General features: G+C 37.2%; 1 protein-coding gene across 5 annotated transcripts in view; it reads right to left on the bottom strand.

Moving 5' to 3' along the window:
• Window positions 1-6,535: 6,535 nt before the first annotated feature.
• The window catches only part of KYNU (kynureninase), a 190,407-nt gene continuing 174,930 nt past the window's right edge, over window positions 6,536-22,012 (bottom strand). For 4 of the 5 annotated variants that reach the window (XM_054549344.2, XM_054549343.2, XM_054549342.2 and 1 more), the window contains 3 exons: window positions 21,540-21,625; window positions 8,188-8,418; window positions 6,536-6,798 (listed from right to left, as the gene is read on the bottom strand). In XM_054549344.2, the coding sequence (XP_054405319.1) occupies window positions 6,673-6,798; window positions 8,188-8,418; window positions 21,540-21,625 (443 nt within the window). In that variant the 3' untranslated portion in view covers window positions 6,536-6,672. Of the gene's footprint in view, window positions 6,799-8,187; window positions 8,419-21,539; window positions 21,626-22,012 lie in introns of those variants that run through there. The other variant, XM_054549346.2, reaches the window with a different exon arrangement.

Raw genomic sequence — 22,012 nt, 5'->3', positions numbered from 1 at the left:
AAATGATACTTCTGAATTTTCTAGAACTTAAAAAATTAATCCTCAAATCTTGGATAGACAGCAAATAAAGAAATAGAATAAACACAATAATAACTGCCTAGACACATCATAATAAAAGTGCAGATCATTAAAGACAAAGAGCCCGTAAGAGCAATGGTTGAACTAATTAACATTCCTACTAACAGTGTAAAAGCATTCTTATTTCTCCACAGCCTCACCAGCATCTATTGTTTCCTGACTTTTTAATGATTGCCATTCTGACTGGCATGAGACGGTATCTCATTGTGGTTCTGATTTGCATTTCTCTGATGATCTGAATGCTTAACAGCAGTAATGGAAGCCAAAAGACTGTAACTTAATATTTTCTACTTCCTGAAAGAAAATTACTGTCGACATAGAATTCTATATCAAGTGAAACTATTTTTAAGTAATGAGAAAACGGTATCAATAAAAGTATTTTTTCCCAATGGCTAACACAATTTACCACCAAAAGTTCTTCATTAAAATGAATTGTAATAAATTATATATGTACTTCATCCATAAATAAAATTCTGAATTGTAGGGAGAAATAGCAAACATTAGTGAGAGAGAGAGAGAGAGAAAGAGGAGGGAGGAAGCTAGACTAAAAATGCTATAATGAATAGCAATAGTGTATAAGTAAAGAGTTGGCTGTTTGATGTTAAAGCATTCTCATTTCTTCAACTAGTCAGAAGGAGAGTTATAAAAATGGCTAATTCTAAACTTCATTATATTTGCATGTTAAAATAGCCAGAGTAATTGCTAAAATAACAAAGTATATAATTTCCATACAAACCGAAAGAAAAAACAGACTCAATACACCCCCCCCACACACACACATCCTGAAATCCAAAAGAAGAAAAACAGAGGAAAATAAATAAAAATCAAAAAGAAAATGAGGGGCTGGGCATGGTGGCTTACACGTAATCCCAGCATTTTGGGAGGTCGAAGTGGGTGGATCACCTGACCTCAGGAGTTCGATACCAGCCTAGCCAACATGGTGAAACCCTGTCTCTATGAAAAATACAAAAATTAGCTGGGCATAGTGACCCATACCAGTAATCCCAGCTATTTGGGAGGCTGAGGCATGAAAGTTGCTTGAACCCAGGAGGCAGAGGTTGCAGTGAGCTGAGATCGTGCCACTATACTCCAGCCTGGGTGACAGAGAGAGACTCTGTCTCAAAAAAAAATGAGGTCCAGGAGTGGCAGCTTATGCCTGTAATGGGAGGCTGAGGAGGGAGGACTGCTTGAAGCCAGGAGTTTGAGATTAGCCTGGGCAACATAGCAAGACTCTGAATCTACAAAAAAAAATTATTTTTAAAAATTAGCTTCACATCATGGCATGTGCCTGTCGTCCCAGCTGCTTGGGAAACTGGGGCCAGAGGATCACTCAAGTCTTTGAGTTGGAGGTTGCAGTGAGCTATGATCATGTGCCACTGCACTCTAGCCTGGGCAACAGAGTGACACCCTGTGAGAAAGAGAAAGAGAAAGAGAGAAAGAGAAGAAAGAAAGGAAGGAAGGAAGAAGGAAGGAAGGAGAAAAATGTGCTCATTTGCATATAATTTCCTATATTAAAAATATATATCAATCAAATTCATGTATATACAGTACCAATTATCAGTTAAATGTTAAATTTTATAAAAGATAACACATGGGGCTGGTGCAATGGTTCATGCGTATAATCTGAGTATGGGAAGCTGAGGCAGGAAGATTGTTTGGGGCCAGGAGTTTGAGACCAGCCTGGGAAATGTAGCAAAACACTGTTTCTACAACTTTTTTTTTAATTTAACACTTAAAAATGAGCCAGGCATTGTGGCACATGCCTGTAGTCCTAGCTACTCCAGAGGCTGAGGTAGGAGGATCACTTGAGCCCAGGAGTTTGAGGCTGCAGTGAGCTATAATCACATCAGTACACTCCAGCCTGGGTGACAGAGCGAGACCCTGTCTTTTAAAACAACAACAAGAAAGATAATGTGGAATGACAACAAAATTAGAAGTACTTAGGAATTTGTCAAACTATAAATGTGCGTTTCCATAATAGAGAAAATAAAAAATTTTGCAAAGCATTAAAGAAATCATAAATAAATGGAAATAAATACCATGGTCTTGGGTAGCAAGGCTCACTATTGAGTCAATTCTTCCAAAACTGATCTAAAATTTAATTGCAATTCAACTGAAATCTCAACAGGGGTTTTATGGAACACAATAGATTTATTCTAAATCTATTTAGATGTATTCAAAAATATAAAAAAAAAAGTAGGGTACCAGGATAACCAGACCAATTCAGGGCAATCTTAATGAAAAGAAGCTGAGAGATTTAATCTAGCAGATGCCAGGCCCTGCTATGTTGTAGTAATTAAGGCAGTGAAGTATTGATGAAAAAACAAGCAAATTAGCCAGTGTGAAAGTACAGATAGCCCAGAAAGACATCCATATATATATTGCTTTCATATATCTACATATCTATATTTATATAGATATATAGAAACCTGGCTTATGAAATAGAAGGAATTATTAATTATATAAATTATCTGTATGGGAAAAAATGAAATAGAATCACCACCTCACATCGTTTACAAAATTACTTGTAACATATTAGAACTTAAAGATGGTTTATGACTCTTCCCTAAAACAAATGTAAAATTTGAAATACAACCCTGAGCAGCAGTGAAAATGAATGGAAAGCTACATGCCACAAATGGATGAATCTAAAAATATGTGCAAAAGCAGAATATATACAGTAGAATTGCATTGATACAATATTCATGCAAAACCAAAATTAGCTAATAGATTTTTATGGGTACATACATGGGTATAAAACTTAAAGAAAGTAACGGAAAGAAGAAAACAAAATATAATTTGATGGTTATCTGTTGATTTGGGGAGGGAGCAGAATGTGAGCTGGAAAGAGAATTTTTAATGCTATTTTTTAACGTAGGTGTTGAGTACATGGTGCTGATTATGCTTTCCATGATATGTATAGATACTTTGATATAATTTTAATGTGATTAGCATGAAATATTTTAGAACATTTATAAACTTAAGAGCACCTTCCAATACTTCCCCTCACTCATCCATCTAATTAATACCCTTCAGAAATTACGATTTGTCATTATAGATTCACTTCTCTGCTTACAAGCTCAACATATGTTTCTCCTACTAAGCTCCTTGTTCCATGAGAACTGAAAACACATAGGTTTTATTTACCACTATGAAGTTGAAAAACAATTCCTGGTCAGGCATGGTGGTGTGTGACTAAAGTCTCAGCTACTCAGGAGGTTAAGGTAGGAAGATCATTTGAGCCCAGGAGTTTGAGACAAGCCTGAGTAACATAGAGAGACATTATCTTCCATCTTTAAAATAAAAGCATTCCTATATACCAACATAGGTATATAGGACAAACAGAGAGCCAAATCATGAGTGAACTCCTATTCACAATTGCTACAAAGAGAATAAAATACCTAGGAATACAACTTACAAGGGATGTGAAGGACTACTTCAATGAGAACTACAAACCACTGCTCAAGGATATCAGAGAGGACACAAACAAATGGAAAAACATTCCATGCTCATAGATAGGAAGAGTCAATATCCTGAAAATGGCCATATTGCTCAGAGTAATTTACAGATTCAATGCTATTTCCATCAAGCTACCATTGACTTTCTTCACAGAATTAGAAAAAAAACTACTTTAAATTTCATATGGAACCAAAAAAGAGCCTGTATAGCCAAGACAATCCTAAGCAAAAAGAACAAAGCTGGAGGCATCACACTACCTGACTTCAAACTATACTACAAGGCTACAGTAAACAAAACAACATAGTACTGAACAAAAACAGATATATAGACCAATGGAACAAAACAGAGGCCTCAGAAATAACACCACACATTTACAACCATCTGATCTTTGATAAACCTGACAAAAACAAGCAATGGGGAAAGGATTCCCTATTTAATAAATAGTGTTGGGAAAACTGGCTAGCCATATGCAGAAAACTGAAACTGGACCCCTTTCTTACACCTTATACAAAAATTAACTCAAGATAGATTAAAGACTTAACTGTAAGACCTAAAACCAAAAAAACCCTAGAAGAATATCTAGGCAATACCATTCAGGACATAGGCCTGGGCAAAGAATTTAAGACTAAAACACCAAAAGCAATTGCAACAAAAGCCAAAATTGACAACCTAATTAAACTAAAGAGCTTCTACACAGCAAAAGAAACTATCATCAGAGTGATCAGGCAACCTACAGAATGGGAGAAAATTTTTGCAATCTATCCATCTGACAAAGGGCAAATATCCAGAATCTACAAGGGACTTAAACAAATTTACAAGAAAAACACAACCCCATCAAAAAGTGGGTGAAGGATATGAACAGATGCTTCTCAAAAGAAGACATTTATGTGGTCAACAAATATATGAAAAAAAACTCATCATCACTGGTCATTAGAGAAATGCAAATCAAAACCACAGTGAGATATCACCTCACACCAGTTAGAATGCTGATGATTAAAAAGTCAGGAAACAACAGATGCTGAGAAGATGTGGAGAAATAGGAACACTTTTACACTAATGGTGGGAGTGTAAATTAGTTCAACCATTGTGGAAGACAGTGTGGCAATTCCTTGAGGATCTAGAACCAGGAATACCATTTGACCCAGCAATCCCATTACTAGGTATATACCCTAAGGATTATAAATCATTCTACTATAAAGACACATGCACATGTATGTTTATTGCAGCACTATTCACAATAGCAAAGACTTGGAACCAACCCAAATGGCCATCAATGATAGACTGGATAAAAAAAATGTGGCACATATATACCATGGAATACTATGCAGCCATAAAAAAGAATGAGTTCATGTCCTTTGCAGGGACATGGATAAAGCTGGAAACCATCATTCTCAGCAAACTGACACAGGAACAGAAAACCAAACACTGCATGTTCTCACTCGTAAGCGAGAGTTGAACAATGAGAACATATGAACACAGGGAGGGGAACATCACACACCAGCTCCTTTCGGGGAGTTGGGGGCAAGAGGAGGGTTACCCAATGTAGATGACGGGTTGATGGGTGCAGCAATCCACCATGGCACATGTATACCTATGTAACAAACCTGCGTGTTCTGCACATGTATCCAAGAACTTAAAGTATAATTATATATACATATGTATATGAATCCACTTATGCATGAGTTTTAAGGTTTTGAGAACTCTTCCATCTACGAGGATTAGTTACAGTGGGAAGATTTGCTAAAGCAGAATTTAGCCACTCAATTAAGGGAGATAACATGAGTAACGTAGCACAATACATGGTACATGGTAAGTACGTGATAAATATCAGTAGTTACTGGTATTGGTAGGTATTGATGTTGGAGTTCCACATATTATTATTTATGTCTACCATCCAAAGTGTTTATCTAAGTTTGTTTATTTCATTCAAATTTGTTTAATCGGGGGCAATAATTATGTCACTCTTTCTTGTTGACTATGTATACAAATGTACATTATTTTGTCAACTTATAAATAATGATTGTGGCATCAACAATTAAAAACTAGGTAAGTCCAACAGGGCTAAGTGTAGCTTTAGGTTTTTCATAGTGGATAAGAAAGGTCCATAGATTTGAGATAAAGATGTCAAGAGATGGAGCACATATTTCTTATACCTCTAACCCTCAAAAAGATCTTGGGGTTATTTATTTACTATGGAAACATAGTAATATAATATCTAAGCTCTTATATCAGGGCAAGTTCTCATTTAAAAAGTAAGAGATCACAATAACATTAAAGAAAGAAACATTCTTAAAAAGTGTGAATTAGGGCCCATGCGTAGGTGAGGAAATCAATATAATGAGTTTCCAACATTTCTTATGAGATAAAATAGAATAGTACATATTAGAGCACAGGCAAATAACTGTAAAAACTTTTATTTTTGCTATTTAGACTATTTTATCAAATAGAAGATGGTACCTGTTTATTTGAGATGCATGCTAATTTCATAGATGGTAATGAGAAAGATGGCCAATGGTGACTGTAAGAAACTATTGACTGAAAATTGAAAGATGGGTCCTCTTTCAAAGCTGTTAAAATATGACAAAATATCTTAGAATCAATAATATTTGGCATATATTCACATAAATACTAGTTTCTGATATTATAGATCAGCAGGAGCAATGTGGATTGTGCCCAAAAAATATTTGAAAGCCACTATCATATATATATGATATATATATATATATCAGACTACAATGCTTCAAAGAAACTCCTTGGTAAATTGAAACTAAAGTAATATTTCCAAATTTGACACAATAATTGCACATACATTATGAAGTTGTCAGTTAAATCAGAAATTAAACTAATATAAAACATTTCAATGACCATGAAATGTGACAGCTTATCAAGACTGTATAGATAATACTTGAACCAACACAGTTTTGGTCCCCCAAACACCAAGCACCTAGGCAGCCCTGTGGACCCCTCAGTGCCACAGACTCTGAAAAATTATATCAGATTTTCTGTAAGGTATATTATTTATTGTTAGTTACATGTGGTCAATGGTGACATACTTTCAATAATTAAAAATTGAATAATACTGAAATAACCACAGCAGCTTTCAGTATAATTTGCTTAAGTTGTTCTAGAAAACTGCTAATTTGTTGTTTCTGCAGAGTCAAGTATAGAAGTGAGCAGATTGGTAAATTTATAAACATCATGGAAAGAATTATAGAGAGGAACTGGAGCCACTCGAATGCCATTTGGATTCCGCTTGTCACACTGTGGGGAAAAAATAAAGCCACAATAATGTTAGCATTATTCACACATTGAAAATCTACATTCCAGATAAACTTACGTAAAGCACTTTCATAATGATTTCCCTAAAAATTAATATATAAGCAAAATTTTCTACTTTAAAACATGGTGTTTTTATGTTTTATGAATCTTTTCTCTTGATAATAATTTAAGAAATAAGAATGGATTGGTGCATAAATAGCCAAGATAAATTCCTGAAATCTATTCAGCAGCTATCTTCCTGAAGCATTTGATAGATCATAAATACATTTTGTATTTTTTTTTTCCTGTGGGGACCCCATGGAAGGACTGGAATTCTTGGGTGAATTTAAGTGAATGAAAACCTCACTGGGGTCTGGAGAGTTTTAGTAAATTATCCTTGAACTTAATTCTCTAATCTTTGATCTCACAAATAAGAAGTGGGCTACATTTTAGGTCCTGAAGTAGCACCAGATAATTTGACATGACTGGAGATCACTATGGTTAACTTTAGAAAACACTTGCTATACTCTAGACAATATAGTATGTAGTTTATGTGTGCTGTCCCATTTCAATCCAATCACAACTCTTGGAGGTAATTTATTTTATACCCCAAATACAGATGAAAATTTCAAGCCAATAGATCCTAATGAACTTTCCAAAGAGAACAGAGCTTAACGACAGCAGTTTGATTTAGAACCTTGATCTTCTGACTTGTGCCTCCAGCATCTGGGGGTAACCTCTCCTACGGGTAAACATGAGCCAAGCACTGCCTTAATTACATAATCACTGGAAGTAGATACATTATCTTTTTTCCCTGAAATTACTCAGTTCACAATTATTAGTTCTCTTCAAGAGACTAAGAAGGTCATATAGGCCGAAGGGTTAAAAAAAAAAATTATTCTTTGCAATGTTACCACTCCTGAGAAGTGTATATATATCTTTTTTGACAGAAGTGACAAGGTTGAAAATAACTTAATTTGATCAAGCAACTAAATAAGACTTTCTTTTTTTACCCTTCAATAAATTGGTATGATCCTTAATTCCATTCATCCAATAAATGAATTGTAGTACAAACTAGAGAAAACAATGTCCTGACTGAGTATGAGGAAATAATAACTTTTTTCTGCCCAAACTGTTATGAAAAGAATGAGTAAGTTACAAAAAACTATTCCTATAACCCAAGTTTGTGGTATCTTCTCTTTTATCGGAAACGACAGATCTCTATGCCTTTCAGTTAGCACAGTGCTGAGGGCTTAGTTGGCACTTAATTTATCCTTAATTGACTAACTGATGTGAAATAACATGCAACAATGAATAAACCAAAGAATCCAAATTTTATCCCTAACATGCAGCCCATAGACAAAATCTGGTAGCAAAGCAAGACATGCTTACAACCACTCCTCTTTTTTCTAGTTCTTGGAAAACATCTTTGTTTGGAACAGAAAATGTTATTGTTAGCTGGCACCCCCGCTCCTCTATATGAGATGGAGTAATTATGTTCACAACTGGTTTCTTGGTTGCTGCTTTATCTTTGCCATAGCTATGCTTGATCAGGTATTCCAGATAGCCAGTTAGCAAAATAGATTTTTTCCGCAATGCCTTCATTGTCGCTTGCTTAAAGATCTGTGGAATGAGAAACAATCAGATTAAAGTGTCTTATTGATTTACAAAGAAGCAAAAATTAAGGGTAAATCGTGCATAAAAAGGAAATGCCCATGTTCGACCTTTCCAATAAATATCTCCTTTTACATAATCTTTTTTTGTAAAATCATGCCCTCCTTTAAATGCTTTGCTATTACATACTGAAGGTAAAATTTCCATGACAGAAAAATTGTACAAATGTCACTTACATAAAACTTGCAAAGGAAGAAAATGTAAGTCAATATCATGTACCTGCGGCAGGCCAGGTTTCACTAACGCAGGCCTCCATCACAACTGTTTCAGTACTGACAGAGTGGTTAAGTTAAATATTAAAAACTAAAAAAGCCAGTGCCCTTATACAAAGGCTGGGATGAACAAAAGCCCATCAAGAGTTATGCCTAGGCTTTCCCTGGGCCTTAAAGCATGACAGAATAACCAAGGAATTCTTAACAGGACCCATTCAGGATCAAACAAGTTTTACTGTGGGTGTGAAGAAACTCTCCAGGCCTCTACAAACAAGTTTATTGAAGGCCTAAAGGAACTCCTCAAACCTCAGTGATTTAGCAGAAGACAAGATAAGGGTAATCACTCCAGCACCTGGACCCATTTAGATTAAGTAAATTTACTGAGGCTCCAGAGGAAGGTCTTCAGGACTCAGACCTTAGTTGTAGATTAAAAGAAGTTAATCACTTATGTCTTCAGATGAATGCACACTTACACCTGGAAAACTTCGTAATTTTGAGTTGGTCTGGTGATAATTTCCAGGCCTTCTCCCTGTAACCAGTTACAGAAATAAAAAACTCTTCCTCCCCTGTTCATCTGCATCTTGTTATTGGGCCACGAGAAATAGCAGCCCAACCCTCAATTTGGTCCGGGAACATACCTTCAAAATTATTTTAAATTAAGTTAGTATAATCAAGTAAAACATACCTAAATAAATGGATTTAAATATCATACAATGTAAGCTTTTCCCCAAAACCACTTTTTGAAATCATAATCAAGAAGACTTATCCAACTTTGATGTAAAGTTTGTTTATCCTCAAAAAAGTGCAATATGATCTAAACCTGTGCAAATGTGGAAAGCAGTGTTACTGGTGATATTTATAACTGCTTTACTGACTCCTAAATCTCTTCCAGTTTAACAATAAGAAAACAAGCAGTTAAATAATAATGCCAAGTTTTCTCAGAGAGGAAAACAAATAATATTAGATAATGCATTTATTTTTACTGAAGCATTTGGGCTTGCTTTCATTTTCCCCCTTCTAAACTCTAGCACTGGTGTGAAAATACTGCCATTTGCGGCCTGAGATGTCTTATATTAAGATGAGTGACAAGGGCACACAATAACTGGTGTTGGAATATTAGGGGTCAGAACAGATGTGCTTTTCTGGCTTATCTCTTAAGGTCAAGTAGAGTGTAAAAATATATCCTATGTATAAGAACTGAATGAACTGCAAACAGAGCGTGATGCACTGGCCTGCCACTTAATGATCCTTTTCTGTGTCAGGAGCAAAGATATCAAGGGCAAAGATAGGGTCATTTGGTGATATTGAGACTTTATCAAGTCTATGAAAACAGTTATTCCTGTATGTACATGTGGCATGTGTAGGCAGGCACTCTAATAAAACTCAAACCATTCAGTCATAGATTTCCTGGAACTATACTGTATGGAGGCTATGGATTGCCTGAAGGAGAGGCTGGGAACTGTACTGAAGGTAAGTGATATTTAAGCAAGATAGGAAAAACAGGACAGAATGGTGCCTGTCTCTCTCTTCAACCACATCTCCCAGACAATGTCTGAAGCCAACAGAGACAGCTCAAGTAGCGGCTGATATCTTGGCTTCATAAGCCCCCGAGAGAGATCTGGAGTACAAATAATAGTGCTCCAAGACTCAGATGACCCAGGTTACACAGAATTTGGTAGGAGGCATCTCTTCATTTTCTTGGGCAAAGCAAATGTAGGTAGACTTGGCATAATGAGGACTCAAGGGAACACTGCCAAGTTTTGGGTCAAGGGACAAGAATCAAAATTCTCCCAGAGGAGCAGGGACAGGTAAGGCATAGGTCACAGCTGGTTTGGCAGTGAAGTTTGGAATAAAAAAACTATGTGAGGAATCTTTCTAAGATTCTCTCTGGAGCTTAATAATATTCTAAGAAATTCTAAATAATAAATAATTCTAGGAAATTTTGTGGTTATGCTATGGGTGTCCTAATATGTACATGGGGGCAATCAATTTGTGAAGTATCACATTTAATGATAGTTCATTTGTGTGCATAGGTTAGTAAAACTTTGAGGAATATTACTTGCATTTAGTTTTTAAAGGGGCTTAGGGAGTGTTGCTCTTGAAGCTTTCTCTTGATAACTAGAAACCAAATTTTTTGGTATGACAAATAGCTTCCATCTTAATATACTGTGGAATGTTGCCACTCTTTAATCATAAAATAACTTTTAAGTATAAAACTTACTTTCTCCATTACAACCACAATAAGGGCAACTGCATTCTGAGGCACTTTCAAATTCATCTCACAGAGGGTAAAAGTCTATTCTGAGCCTCACATAAAAATATTGAGACAGAATAATAGGGAAGTAACATAAATATTCTATTTTCTTTTTTGCTTCTCATAAATGTTATGTTTTCAATATTGAGAAAGAATAATTTTTTTAAATTAGAAAAAAATGAAAAGTGTGGTTTGAAAAATATTCGGCTTAGAAGATAATATTTTGCAGAGTTTCAACTACTTGTATTTTTTTCTTACCAACAAAATGAACACAAAGCTTGAAAAGCTGATAAGTTTAAACAGGAAAAATAAGTTTGGTGTGATGTTTTCAATTGTCATATTTTTCTCTTAAATTCTTAAAACTGGCTCCCTAGGAAATTTGAAAGGAAACATATAGTACATTTCTTTGTTGAGTCTTCTGACTCACCATGTATTTTAATTGAATACTCTTTGTATTTTGAAGCCATTTATTTCATTATGAATTCAGAATACTGAAAGGGGCTAAGTATTGTTTACCTATTGCTACATATAAATATGAACCCTCAAAATATAATATACGTATTGTTTAAATTTAAGTACTTTGAAAAGTGAGGAGACTTCCAAAATAATCTTGTCCAAACATCTTACTTTAAAAAATAAGGCAAATACATCCAAAGGGAGTTGTTGCTTGTGTAAGGTCACACTTCGTGTCCACTGAGGGACAGAGTACTTGCCACCAGGTTCCTGGCCTCAGGCTTCATCCCTTCATCCACAATATTTTAAGAATTATTGTATAAATGATTCAGATAAAAAAATATAAACAAAAGGACAATTTGAAACTGATTACAATGTGCTATTTTTAATATCAATCAACCATATACAGATATATTTATTAAAAAAGCCATATTAATATCTTTTTAAAAAGTCATTGCATTAAAAATCTAAGGTCTTATTTATATATGATTGAGTCTTAAGTACAGAATCTCTCCTCCAGTTCGTATTTGACTGTGTTGAATATTTCTTAAAAGTAGAGACAACAAAGAGGCAGTTTGATTCATGCATTTACTTCTTTCGTTTATTGAAACTTCAACCACCTATCTCCTAAAATGGAATAAACTGGTTTAAAAAGATAAGGTGGCTGAGTGCAGTGGTTCACGTCTGTCATCCTAACTGCTTAGGAGTATAAAAAGTAAAGTAGAGGTTCCTCTTCAAAGACTTTCCTTCTTGTCTAATTAGGAATAAATAGTAACTTCTCTTAGAAGCAAAATTTATTCAAAGACCTGTGCTAACATTCTTAAATATCTGCTAGCTGTAATAAATAAATCAATATACTTTATGTTTTTAGCTCCCACAATTTAGCCTAAATATTTGCCCTGGCATGCTTATACTGGTCCAAGCAGCATTAGGTCACAGCCTGTTCCTCTTCCTTATTTAAAAGTGTTTTTACCTTTCTTAGCATTTCCACAAGTTACTTCCTCCTTCCTTTGTTACCCTCTACCTTTTCCTCTTTTAAAAAGTTCTAAGTTACTAGTCAATTGGGACAAATACAGAATGGGAGGTCCCATTCCAGCCATTGGAAACTGGACACAGCAGTAGGGTCGACATGTCAGGTTATAAACGACCCTGACTCCTTTGTTCAGTCTACTCTCATGGCAAAACTGCTGACAAGTGTATCCTTTCTGCAGGAAGTAAAAATGACCTTACTAAGTAAATTAAATTTACATTCAAGTGCTGTTTCTTTACAGCACCGAAAAACAAACATTTCAAACAGGAGACTGAGGCAGGAGAATCGCTTGAGGCCAGGAGTTCCAGATTAACATGGACAACATAGCCAGAACTCATCTCTAAAAAAATTTAAAAATAAGCTGAGCACAGTGGCATGCCCTGTAGTCTTAGCTACCCAAGGAGGACCAGTTGCAGCCAGTAGTTCGAGATCAGCCTGGGCAACATGGCGAAATCCTGTCTCTACAAAAAATACAAAAATTAGCCGGGCATGGTGGTGCACTCTTGTAGTCCCAGCTGCTGTGGAGGCTGAGGTGGGAAGATCAACTGAGTCCAGGAGGCAGAGGTTGCAGTGAGCTGAGATCCCATCACTACACTCTAGGAGTGACAGAAGGGGAGAAGGGGACCCTGTCTCTTAAATAAATAAAATAAAGAAATAATAATAATCAGCCAAGTGTGGTGGTGCAGTCCTGTAGTCCCAGTTACCTGGGAGGTGGGGGCAGGAGGATCACTTGAACCCCAGGAGTTTGAGGCCATGCTAAGCCATGATCGTACTATTGCATTCCAGTCTGAACAACAGAGCAAGACCTCATCTCTAAATATAAATAAATAAAACTTAAAGAAAGGTAAGTATTAACAGAAACATGGTTAATTCACTGATGCTTACTCACATGAGAAACTCATAAATGTCTAGAAAATAGGACATTTTAACAGTTAGAGAAAGGGAAGCCATTCAATGCATTAGTTTGTAATTCAAAAATTTTGCAGTTTACAGTAGGAAAGAATTTTGAAAAAACACTTTTACCAACATAAGGCTTGATTAACTGAAGATAATTTTGGTTAGAACATAGTCTCAGCAGTGAAATGAGCAGAAAGAGGCTCAAGGGAAATATGTAAGTGATGAGAAGATCCAGAGAAGTGCATATCATTCTTCTTGTGGCTTTTAGGGTTTTAAGTTTAGATATTGACTGGGTAACATAGTAAGACTTTGTCTGTGCAAAAACTGCAAAAACTACAAATATTAGCCCGGTGTAGCGGTGCACACCTGTAGTCCCAGCTACTCAGGAGGCTGAGGTTTAAGTTTAGATATTAAAAAGAAAAAATAAATCAGTTCTCAGATTATAACTGAAAATAAAAACTTTGTCTAGGTGACTCTAATACAGTGTGGTAGGAAAACAGTGGCTGGAAGAATAGGAATGTGCTTCCTTTCCCACAGCAGAAGGGTGAATACTACTAGAAAAGCCAGTCCACTGCAGAAAGTATGCCAAAGTGAGGGCGTCTAAAAGGAAATTTCCAGGTACGTCTGAGAAGTTATTTGAAAGATATGGTGCATCAGAGGAAATTACTTTAGGTACAAGCTCTTCCTAAGGTATGTCCTGGTGCTTCTGATATTGTCATACATCTTCTCGCTAATACAAACTTGCAAGGAATGCAGAAACTTTATTTTGTTTTAAAATGTTTAAACAAAATATTTATCTGAATGGATACTATAAAAACAACTCAAATACCATTATCTGATTTACTAAGCAGATTTTTACTCAAAAATATATATCACTGGCTGAAAAATCTCATTACTGTGTCCATTTTCCAAGTTAAAAGAAAAATTCTTCCATGAAGTGAAAACAGCACAAGCTCCATCTAGTGGTTAAACTGAGTAAGTGCCCTTTAAATTGAGACGGAATGAAATGAGGTGATGATGATCACTATCCAGTGGTGAAATTTAATAAAAACAGAGGAACTTGACGCTGCCATCCAGTGGCTAGAATGAGAAACTGCTATAAGTGTTCACAGAATTACGTAATTTTAGATTAGAAGGAATTTTGAATCTTCATCTTGTCACTCATTTGATGCCGAAATCCTCTATAAGTTTTTGCTAAAATATCATAAACTACATGATTTTAGAAGGAGACATGAAAAAATTTCAAATCCTAGTTTGAATAGTTTTATGTAAATATTAGAAATACATATGTACATTTACTTAAAATATATTTTACTTAAATATAGGTATACAAAATATATATTTACTTTATATATTTACATTATTATGAATTTTATACTATATAACCTATGTATTTTTACTTGACTGCATTTAGTCTTTTTTTATTATTATCATTATTATTATTATTATTATTATTATTATTATTATACTTTAGGCTCTATGGTACATGTGCGCAACGTGCAGGTAAGTTACATATGTATACATGTGCCATGCTGGTGCGCTGCACCCACCAACTCATCATCTAGCATTAGGTATATCTCCCAATGCTATCCCTCCCCTCCCCACCCCACAACAGTCCCCGAAGTGTGATGTTCCCCTTCCTGTGTCCATGTGTTCTCATTGTTCAATTCCCACCTATGAGTGAGAATATGCGGTGTTTGGTTTTTTGTTCTTGCGATAGTTTACTTACTGAGAATGATGATTTCCAATTTCATCCATGTCCCTATAAAGGACATGAACTCATCATTTTTTATGGCTGCACAGTATTCCATGGTGTATATGTGCCACATTTTCTTAATCCAGTCTATCATTGTTGGACATTTGGGTTGGTTCCAAGTCTTTGCTATTGTGAATAATGCTGCAATAAACATATGTGTGCATGTGTCTTTATAGCAGCATGATTTATAGTCCTTTGGGTATATACCCAGTAATGGGATGGCTGGGTCAAATGGAATTTCTAGTTCTAGATCCCTGAGGAATCGCCACACTGACTTCCACAAGGGTTGAACTAGTTTACAGTCCCACCAACAGTGTAAAAGTGTTCCTATTTCTCCACATCCTCTCCAGCACCTGTTGTTTCCTGACTTTTTAATGATTGCCATTCTAACTGGTGTGAGATGGTATCTCATTGTGGTTTTGATTTGCATTTCTCTGATGGCCAGTGACGGTGAGCATTTTTTCATGTGTTTTTTGGCTGCATAAATGTCTTCTTTTGAGAAGTGTCTGTTCATGTCCTTCACCCACTTTTTGATGGGGTTGTTTGTTTTTTTCTTGTAAATTTGTTGGAGTTCATCATAGATTCTGGATATTAGCCCTTTGTCAGATGAGTAGGTTGCGAAAATTTTCTCCCATTTTGTAGGTTGCCTGTTCACTCTGATGATAGTTTCCTTTGCTGTGCAGAAGCTCTTTAGTTTAATTAGATCCCATTTGTCAATTTTGGCTTTTGTTGCCATTGCTTTTGGTGTTTTAGACATGAAGTCCTTGCCCATGCCTATGTCCTGAATGGTAATGCCTAGGTTTTCTTCTAGGGTTTTTATGGTTTTAGGTCTAACATTTAAGTCTTTAATCCATCTTGAATTGATTTTTGTATAAGGTGTAAGGAAGGGATCCAGTTTCAGCTTTCTACATATGGCTAGCCAGTTTTCCCAGCACCATTTATTAAATAGGGAATCCTTTCCTCATTTCTTGTTTTTGTCAGGTTTGTCAAAGATCAGATACTTGTAGATATGTGGCATTATTTCTGATGGCTCTGTTCTGTTCCATTGATCTATATCTCTGTTTTGGTACCAGTACCATGCTGTTTTGGTTACTGTAGCCTTGTAGTATAGTTTGAAGTCAGGTAGCGTGATGCCTCCAGCTTTGTTCTTTTGGCTTAGGATTGACTTGGCGATGTGGGCTCTTTTTTGGTTCCATATGAACTTTAAAGTAGTTTTTTCCAATTCTGTGAAGAAAGTCATTGGTAACTTGATGGGGATGGCATTGAATCTGTAAATCACCTTGGGAAGGATGGCCATTTTCACGATATTGATTCTTCCTACCCATGAGCATGGAATGTTCTTCCATTTGTTTGTATCCTCTTTTATTTCCTTGAGCAGTGGTTTGTAGTTCTCCTTGAAGAGGTCCTTCACGTCCCTTGTAAGTTGGATTCCTAGGTATTTTATTCTCTTTGAAGCAATTGTGAATGGGAGTTCACTCATGATTTGGCTCTCTGTTTGTCTGTTATTGATGTATAAGAATGCTTGTGATTTTTGTACATTGATTTTGTATCCTGAGACTTTGTTGAAGTTGCTTATCAGCTTAAGGAGATTTTGGGCTGAGACAATGGGGTTTTCTAGATATACTATCATGTCATCTGCAAACAGGGACAATTTGACTTCCTCTTTTCCTAATTGAATACCCTTGATTTCCTTCTCTTGCCTAATTGCCCTGGCCAGAACTTCCAACACTATGTTGAATAGAAGTGGTGAGAGAGGGCATCCCTGTCTTGTGCCAGTTTTCAAAGGGAATGCTTCCAGTTTCTGCCCATTCAGTATGATATTGGCTGTGGGTTTTTCATAGATAGCTCTTATTATTTTGAGATACGTCCCATCAAAATTCTTGAGAGTTTTTAGCATGAAGGGTTGTTGAATTTTGTCAAAGGCCTTTTCTGCATCTATTGAGATAATCATGTGGTTTTTGTCTTTGGTTCTGTTTATATGCTGGATTACATTTATTGATTTGCGTATATTGAACCAGCCTTGCATCCCAGGGATGAAGCCCACTTGATCATGGTGGATAAGCTTTTTGATGTGCTGCTGGATTCTGTTTGCCAGTATTTTATTGAGGATTTTTGCATCAATGTTCATCAAGGATATTGGTCTAAAATTCTCTTTTTTGGTTGTGTCTCTGCCAGGCTTTGGTATCAGGATGATGCTGGCCTCATAAAATGAGTTAGGGAGGATTCCCTCTTTTTCTATTGATTGGAATAGTTTCAGAAGGAATGGTACCAGCTCCTCCTTGTACCTCTGATAGAATTCGGCTGTGAACCCATCTGGTCCTGGACTTTTTTTGGTTGGTAAGCTATTGATTATTGCCACAATTTCAGCTTCTGTTATTGGTCTATTCAGAGATTCAACTTCTTCCTGGTTTAGTCTTGGGAGGGTGTATGTGTTGAGGAATTTATCCATTTCTTCTGGATTTTCTAGTTTATTTGCGTGGAGGTGTTTGTAATATTCTCTGATGGTAGTTTGTATTTCTGTGGGATCGGTGGTGATATCCCCTTTATCATTTTTTATTGCATCTATTTGATTCTTCTCTCTTTTTTTCTTTATTAATCTTGCTAGCGGTCTATCAATTTTGTTGATCCTTTCAAAAAACCAGCTCCTGGATTCATTGATTTTTTGAAGGGTTTTTTGTGTCTCTATTTCCTTCAGTTCTGCTCTGATTTTAGTTATTTCTTGCCTTCTGCTAGCTTTTGAATGTGTTTGCTCTTGCTTTTCTAGTTCTTTTAATTGTGATGTTAGGGTGTCAATTTTGGATCTTTCCTGCTTTCTCTTGTGGGCATTTAGTGCTATAAATTTCCCTCTACACACTGCTTTGAATGCATCCCAGAGATTCTGGTATGTTGTGTCTTGGTTCTCGTTGGTTTCAAAGAACATCTTTATTTCTGCCTTCATTTCGTTATGTACCCAGTAGTCATTCAGGAGCAGGTTGTTCAGTTTCCATGTAGTTGAGCGGTTTTGAGTGAGATTCTTAATCCTGAGTCCTATCTTGATTGCACTGTGATCTGAGAGATAGTTTGTTATAAATTCTGTTCTTTTACATTTATTGAGGAGAGCTTTACTTCCAAGTATATGGTCAATTTTGGAATAGGTGTGGTGTGGTGCTGAAAAAAATGTATATTCCGTTGATTTGGGGTGGAGAGTTCTGTAGATGTCTATTAGGTCCACTTGGTGCAGAGCTGAGTTGAATTCCTGGATATCCTTGTTGACTTTCTGTCTCGTTGATCTGTCTAATGTTGACAGTGGGGTGTTAAAGTCTCCCATTATTAATGTGTGGGAGTCTAAGTCTCTTTGTAGGTCACTCAGGACTTGATTTATGAATCTGGGTGCTCCTGTATTGGGTGCATATATATTTAGGATAGTTAGCTCTTCTTGTTGAATTAATCCCTTTACCATTATGTAATGGCCTTCTTTGTCTCTTTTGATCTTTGTTGGTTTAAAGTCTGTTTTATCAGAGACTAGGATTGCAACCCCTGCCTTTTTTTGTTTTCCATTTGCTTGGTAGATCTTCCTCCATCCTTTTATTTTGAGCCTATGTGTGTCTCTGCACGTGAGATGGGTTTCCTGAATACAGCACACTGATGGGTCTTGAGTCTTTATCCAATTTGCCAGCCTGTGTCTTTTAATTGGAGCATTTAGTCCGTTTACATTTAAAGTTAATATTGTTATGTGTGAATCTGATCCTGTCATTATGATGTTAGCTGGTTATTTTGCTCGTTAGTTGATGCAGTCTCTTCCTAGTCTCGATGGTCTTTACATTTCGGTATGATTTTGCAGTGGCTGGTACCGGTTGTGCCTTTCCATGTTTAGTGCTTCTTTCAGGAGCTCTTTTAGGGCAGGCCTGGTGGTGACAAAATCTCTCAGCATTTGCTTGTCTGTAAAGTATTTTATTTCTCCTTCACTTATGAAGCTTAGTTTGGCTGGATATGAAATTCTGGGTTGAAAATTCTTTTCTTTAAGAATGTTGAATATTGGCCCCCACTCTCTTCTGGCTTGTAGGGTTTCTGCTGAGAGATCTGCTGTTAGTCTGATGGGCTTCCCTTTGATGGTAACCCAACCTTTCTCTCTGGCTGCCCTTAAGATTTTTTCCTTCATTTCAACTTTGGTGAATCTGACAATTATGTGTCTTGGAGTTGCTCTTCTCGAGGAGTATCTTTGTGGCGTTCCCTGTATTTCCTGAGTCTGAATGTTGGCCTGCCTTGCTAGATTGGGGAAGTTCTCCTGGATAATATCCTGCAGAGTGTTTTCCAGCTTGTTTCCATTCTCCCCGTCACTTTCAGGTACACCAATCAGACGTAGATTTGGTCTTTTCACATAGTCCCACATTTCTTGGGGGCTTTGCTCGTTTCTTTTTATTCTTTTTTCTCTAAACTTCCCTTCTCGCTTCATTTCATTCATTTCATCTTCCAGGGCTGATACCCTTTCTTCCATTTGATCGCATCGGCTCCTGAGGCTTCTGCATTCTTCACGTAGTTCTCGAGCCTTGGTTTTCAGCTCCATCAGCTCCTTTAAGCACTTCTCTGTATTGGTTATTCTAGTTATACATTCTTCTAAATTTTTTTCAAAGTTTTCAACTTCTTTGCCTTTGGTTTGAATATCCTCTCGTAGCTCGGAGTAATTTGATCGTCTGAAGCCTTCTTCTCTCAGCTCGTCAAAGTCATTCTCCATCCAGCTTTGTTCCGTTGCTGGTGAGGAACTGCGTTCCTTTGGAGGAGGAGAGGTACTCTGCTTTTTAGAGTTTCCAGTTTTTCTGCTCTGTTTTTTCCCCATCTTTGTGGTTTTATCTACTTTTGGTCTTTGATGATGGTGATGTACAGATGGGTTTTTGGTGAGGATGTCCTTTCTGTTAGTTTTCCTTCTAACAGACAGGACCCTCAGCTGCAGGTCTGTTGGAGTACCTGGCCGGCTGTGTGAGGTGTCAGTCTGCCCCTGCTGGGGGGTGCCTCCCAGTTAGGCTGCTCGGGGGTCAGGGGTCAGGGACCCACTTGAGGAGGCAGTCAGCCCGTTCTCAGATCTCCAGTTGCGTGCTGGGAGAACCACTGCTCTCCTCAAAGCTGTCAGACAGGGACATTTAAGTCTGCAGAGGTTACTGCTGTCTTTTTGTTTGTCTGTGCCCTGCCCCCAGAGGTGGAGCCTACAGAGGCAGGCAGGCCTCCTTGAGCTGTGGTGGGCTCCACCCAGTTCAAGCTTCCAGGCTGCTTTGTTTACCTAAGGGAGCCTGGGCAATGGCGGGTGCCCCTCCCCCAGCCTCGCTGCCGAGTTGCTGTTTGATCTCAGACTGCTGTGCTAGCAATCAGCGAGACTCCGTGGGCGTAGGACCCTCTGAGCCAGGTGTGGGCTATACTCTCCCGGGGCACCGTTTCCTAAGCCCGTCGGAAAAGCACAGTATTCGGGTGGGAGTGGCGCTATTTTCCAGGTGCCGTCTGTCACCCCTGGAAAGGGAACTCCCTGACGCCTTGCGCTTCCAGAGTGAGGCAATGCCTCGCCCCTGCTTCGGCTGGCGCATGGTGCACTCACCCACTGACCTGCGCCCACTGTCTGGCACTCCCTAGTGAGATGAACACGGTACCTCAGATGGAAATGCAGAAATCATCCGTCTTCTGCGTCGCTCGCGCTGGGAGCTGTAGACCGGAGCTGTTCCTATTCGGCCATCTTGGCTCCTCAACTGCATTTAGTCTAATACTAAATAATAGTATCTAAGGAATCACAATTTCATTTTCTTGTTATGTATATTTATCATTTCAGGGTGAGACTAAATTTACCCAAATAAAAATATAAATTAATTTAAAGGAAAATATTAAGTCAGTGATGGTGGAGACTATAAATGGATATAATGGCATAGAAATTCCAATTTAAAAAAATCATAAAACCCTACCTTATGAGACAACCTTATTTAATCTTTGGTTTACTCTGATTATTCTTTTTTTCCTTCAAGTAAGTCTTTCCTATCTTTGCCACATGGTACTTGGTCAGTTCATTCACCTACAGTGAACTAGAAAAAGTACAGTCCCCAGTAATCACATCAGGCACACAAAATTTTCTCAATAAATTTATGTTGAATGAGTGAATTTATGAAGAATTAAATATTGCATGCTTATTTAGTATACAGAGAGGCCAAGAGAAGGTTAAATAACTTATTCATGTTTAAACAGATTCTAAGTGGAGTAAAAAACTTATCTTCCCAAAAGAGTTCCATTTAATATTTACTATGTGCCAAGCATTGTGCTGGGGGCTGGTGACATGAATGAAGGAAGACCCTCACCACATCATCACTGTCCTAAAGGGGAATGCTGCCTTCGGTCCCTTGTTCATGCACAGTGCACATGTATCATCTTGCTGTGTAGCAGAGAAAGTACTACAAATTGTCACAATCAGATCAAGAAAAAAGGCAAAGATGTGGGAAGGTTGAAACATACATCACTTACCTCTAAACTAGCATGTAAGGAACAGACCAACAAAATGGGAGGATTTGAAATTCGGAATCCACAGACCCCAGGGATTAACTGCAGTTCTGAGAAATTAATATCATGTCATTATCATAGAAGGTAACTTTAAAAGGGTCCATAAAGATACTAAAGTACTGGAGAGTAAAAGAGCAAGACTTAAAACTTTCTTCCTGGGTAGGATTTCTGAGATATTTAAGATAAACTCCATGGAACAAAAATATCAACGTTATTTCCCCTTTAACAGCAGTTCCCACCTCCCTTGTCCCCACCTTCTTAGCAGAACACCAGAAAACTTAGACCCAAGGTAAAAATGACCTCTTCTGGAAGTTTTTCTGGACCCCATTCTCTGCCTTCCTATTCCCAAGCCAGGATTCCTTGTTCTGCCCAACTTTTGCTATTCGATTATGAAACCTTGTCAATGAGAGAGAGCATCAGCTTTTAGTGGCATGTAA

The sequence above is a fragment of the Pongo abelii genome, chromosome 11, assembly GCF_028885655.2.
Source record: "Pongo abelii isolate AG06213 chromosome 11, NHGRI_mPonAbe1-v2.0_pri, whole genome shotgun sequence".
NCBI classification, from domain to species: domain Eukaryota; kingdom Metazoa; phylum Chordata; class Mammalia; order Primates; family Hominidae; genus Pongo; species Pongo abelii.
This window is presented reverse-complemented; position numbering and strand designations above follow the sequence as displayed.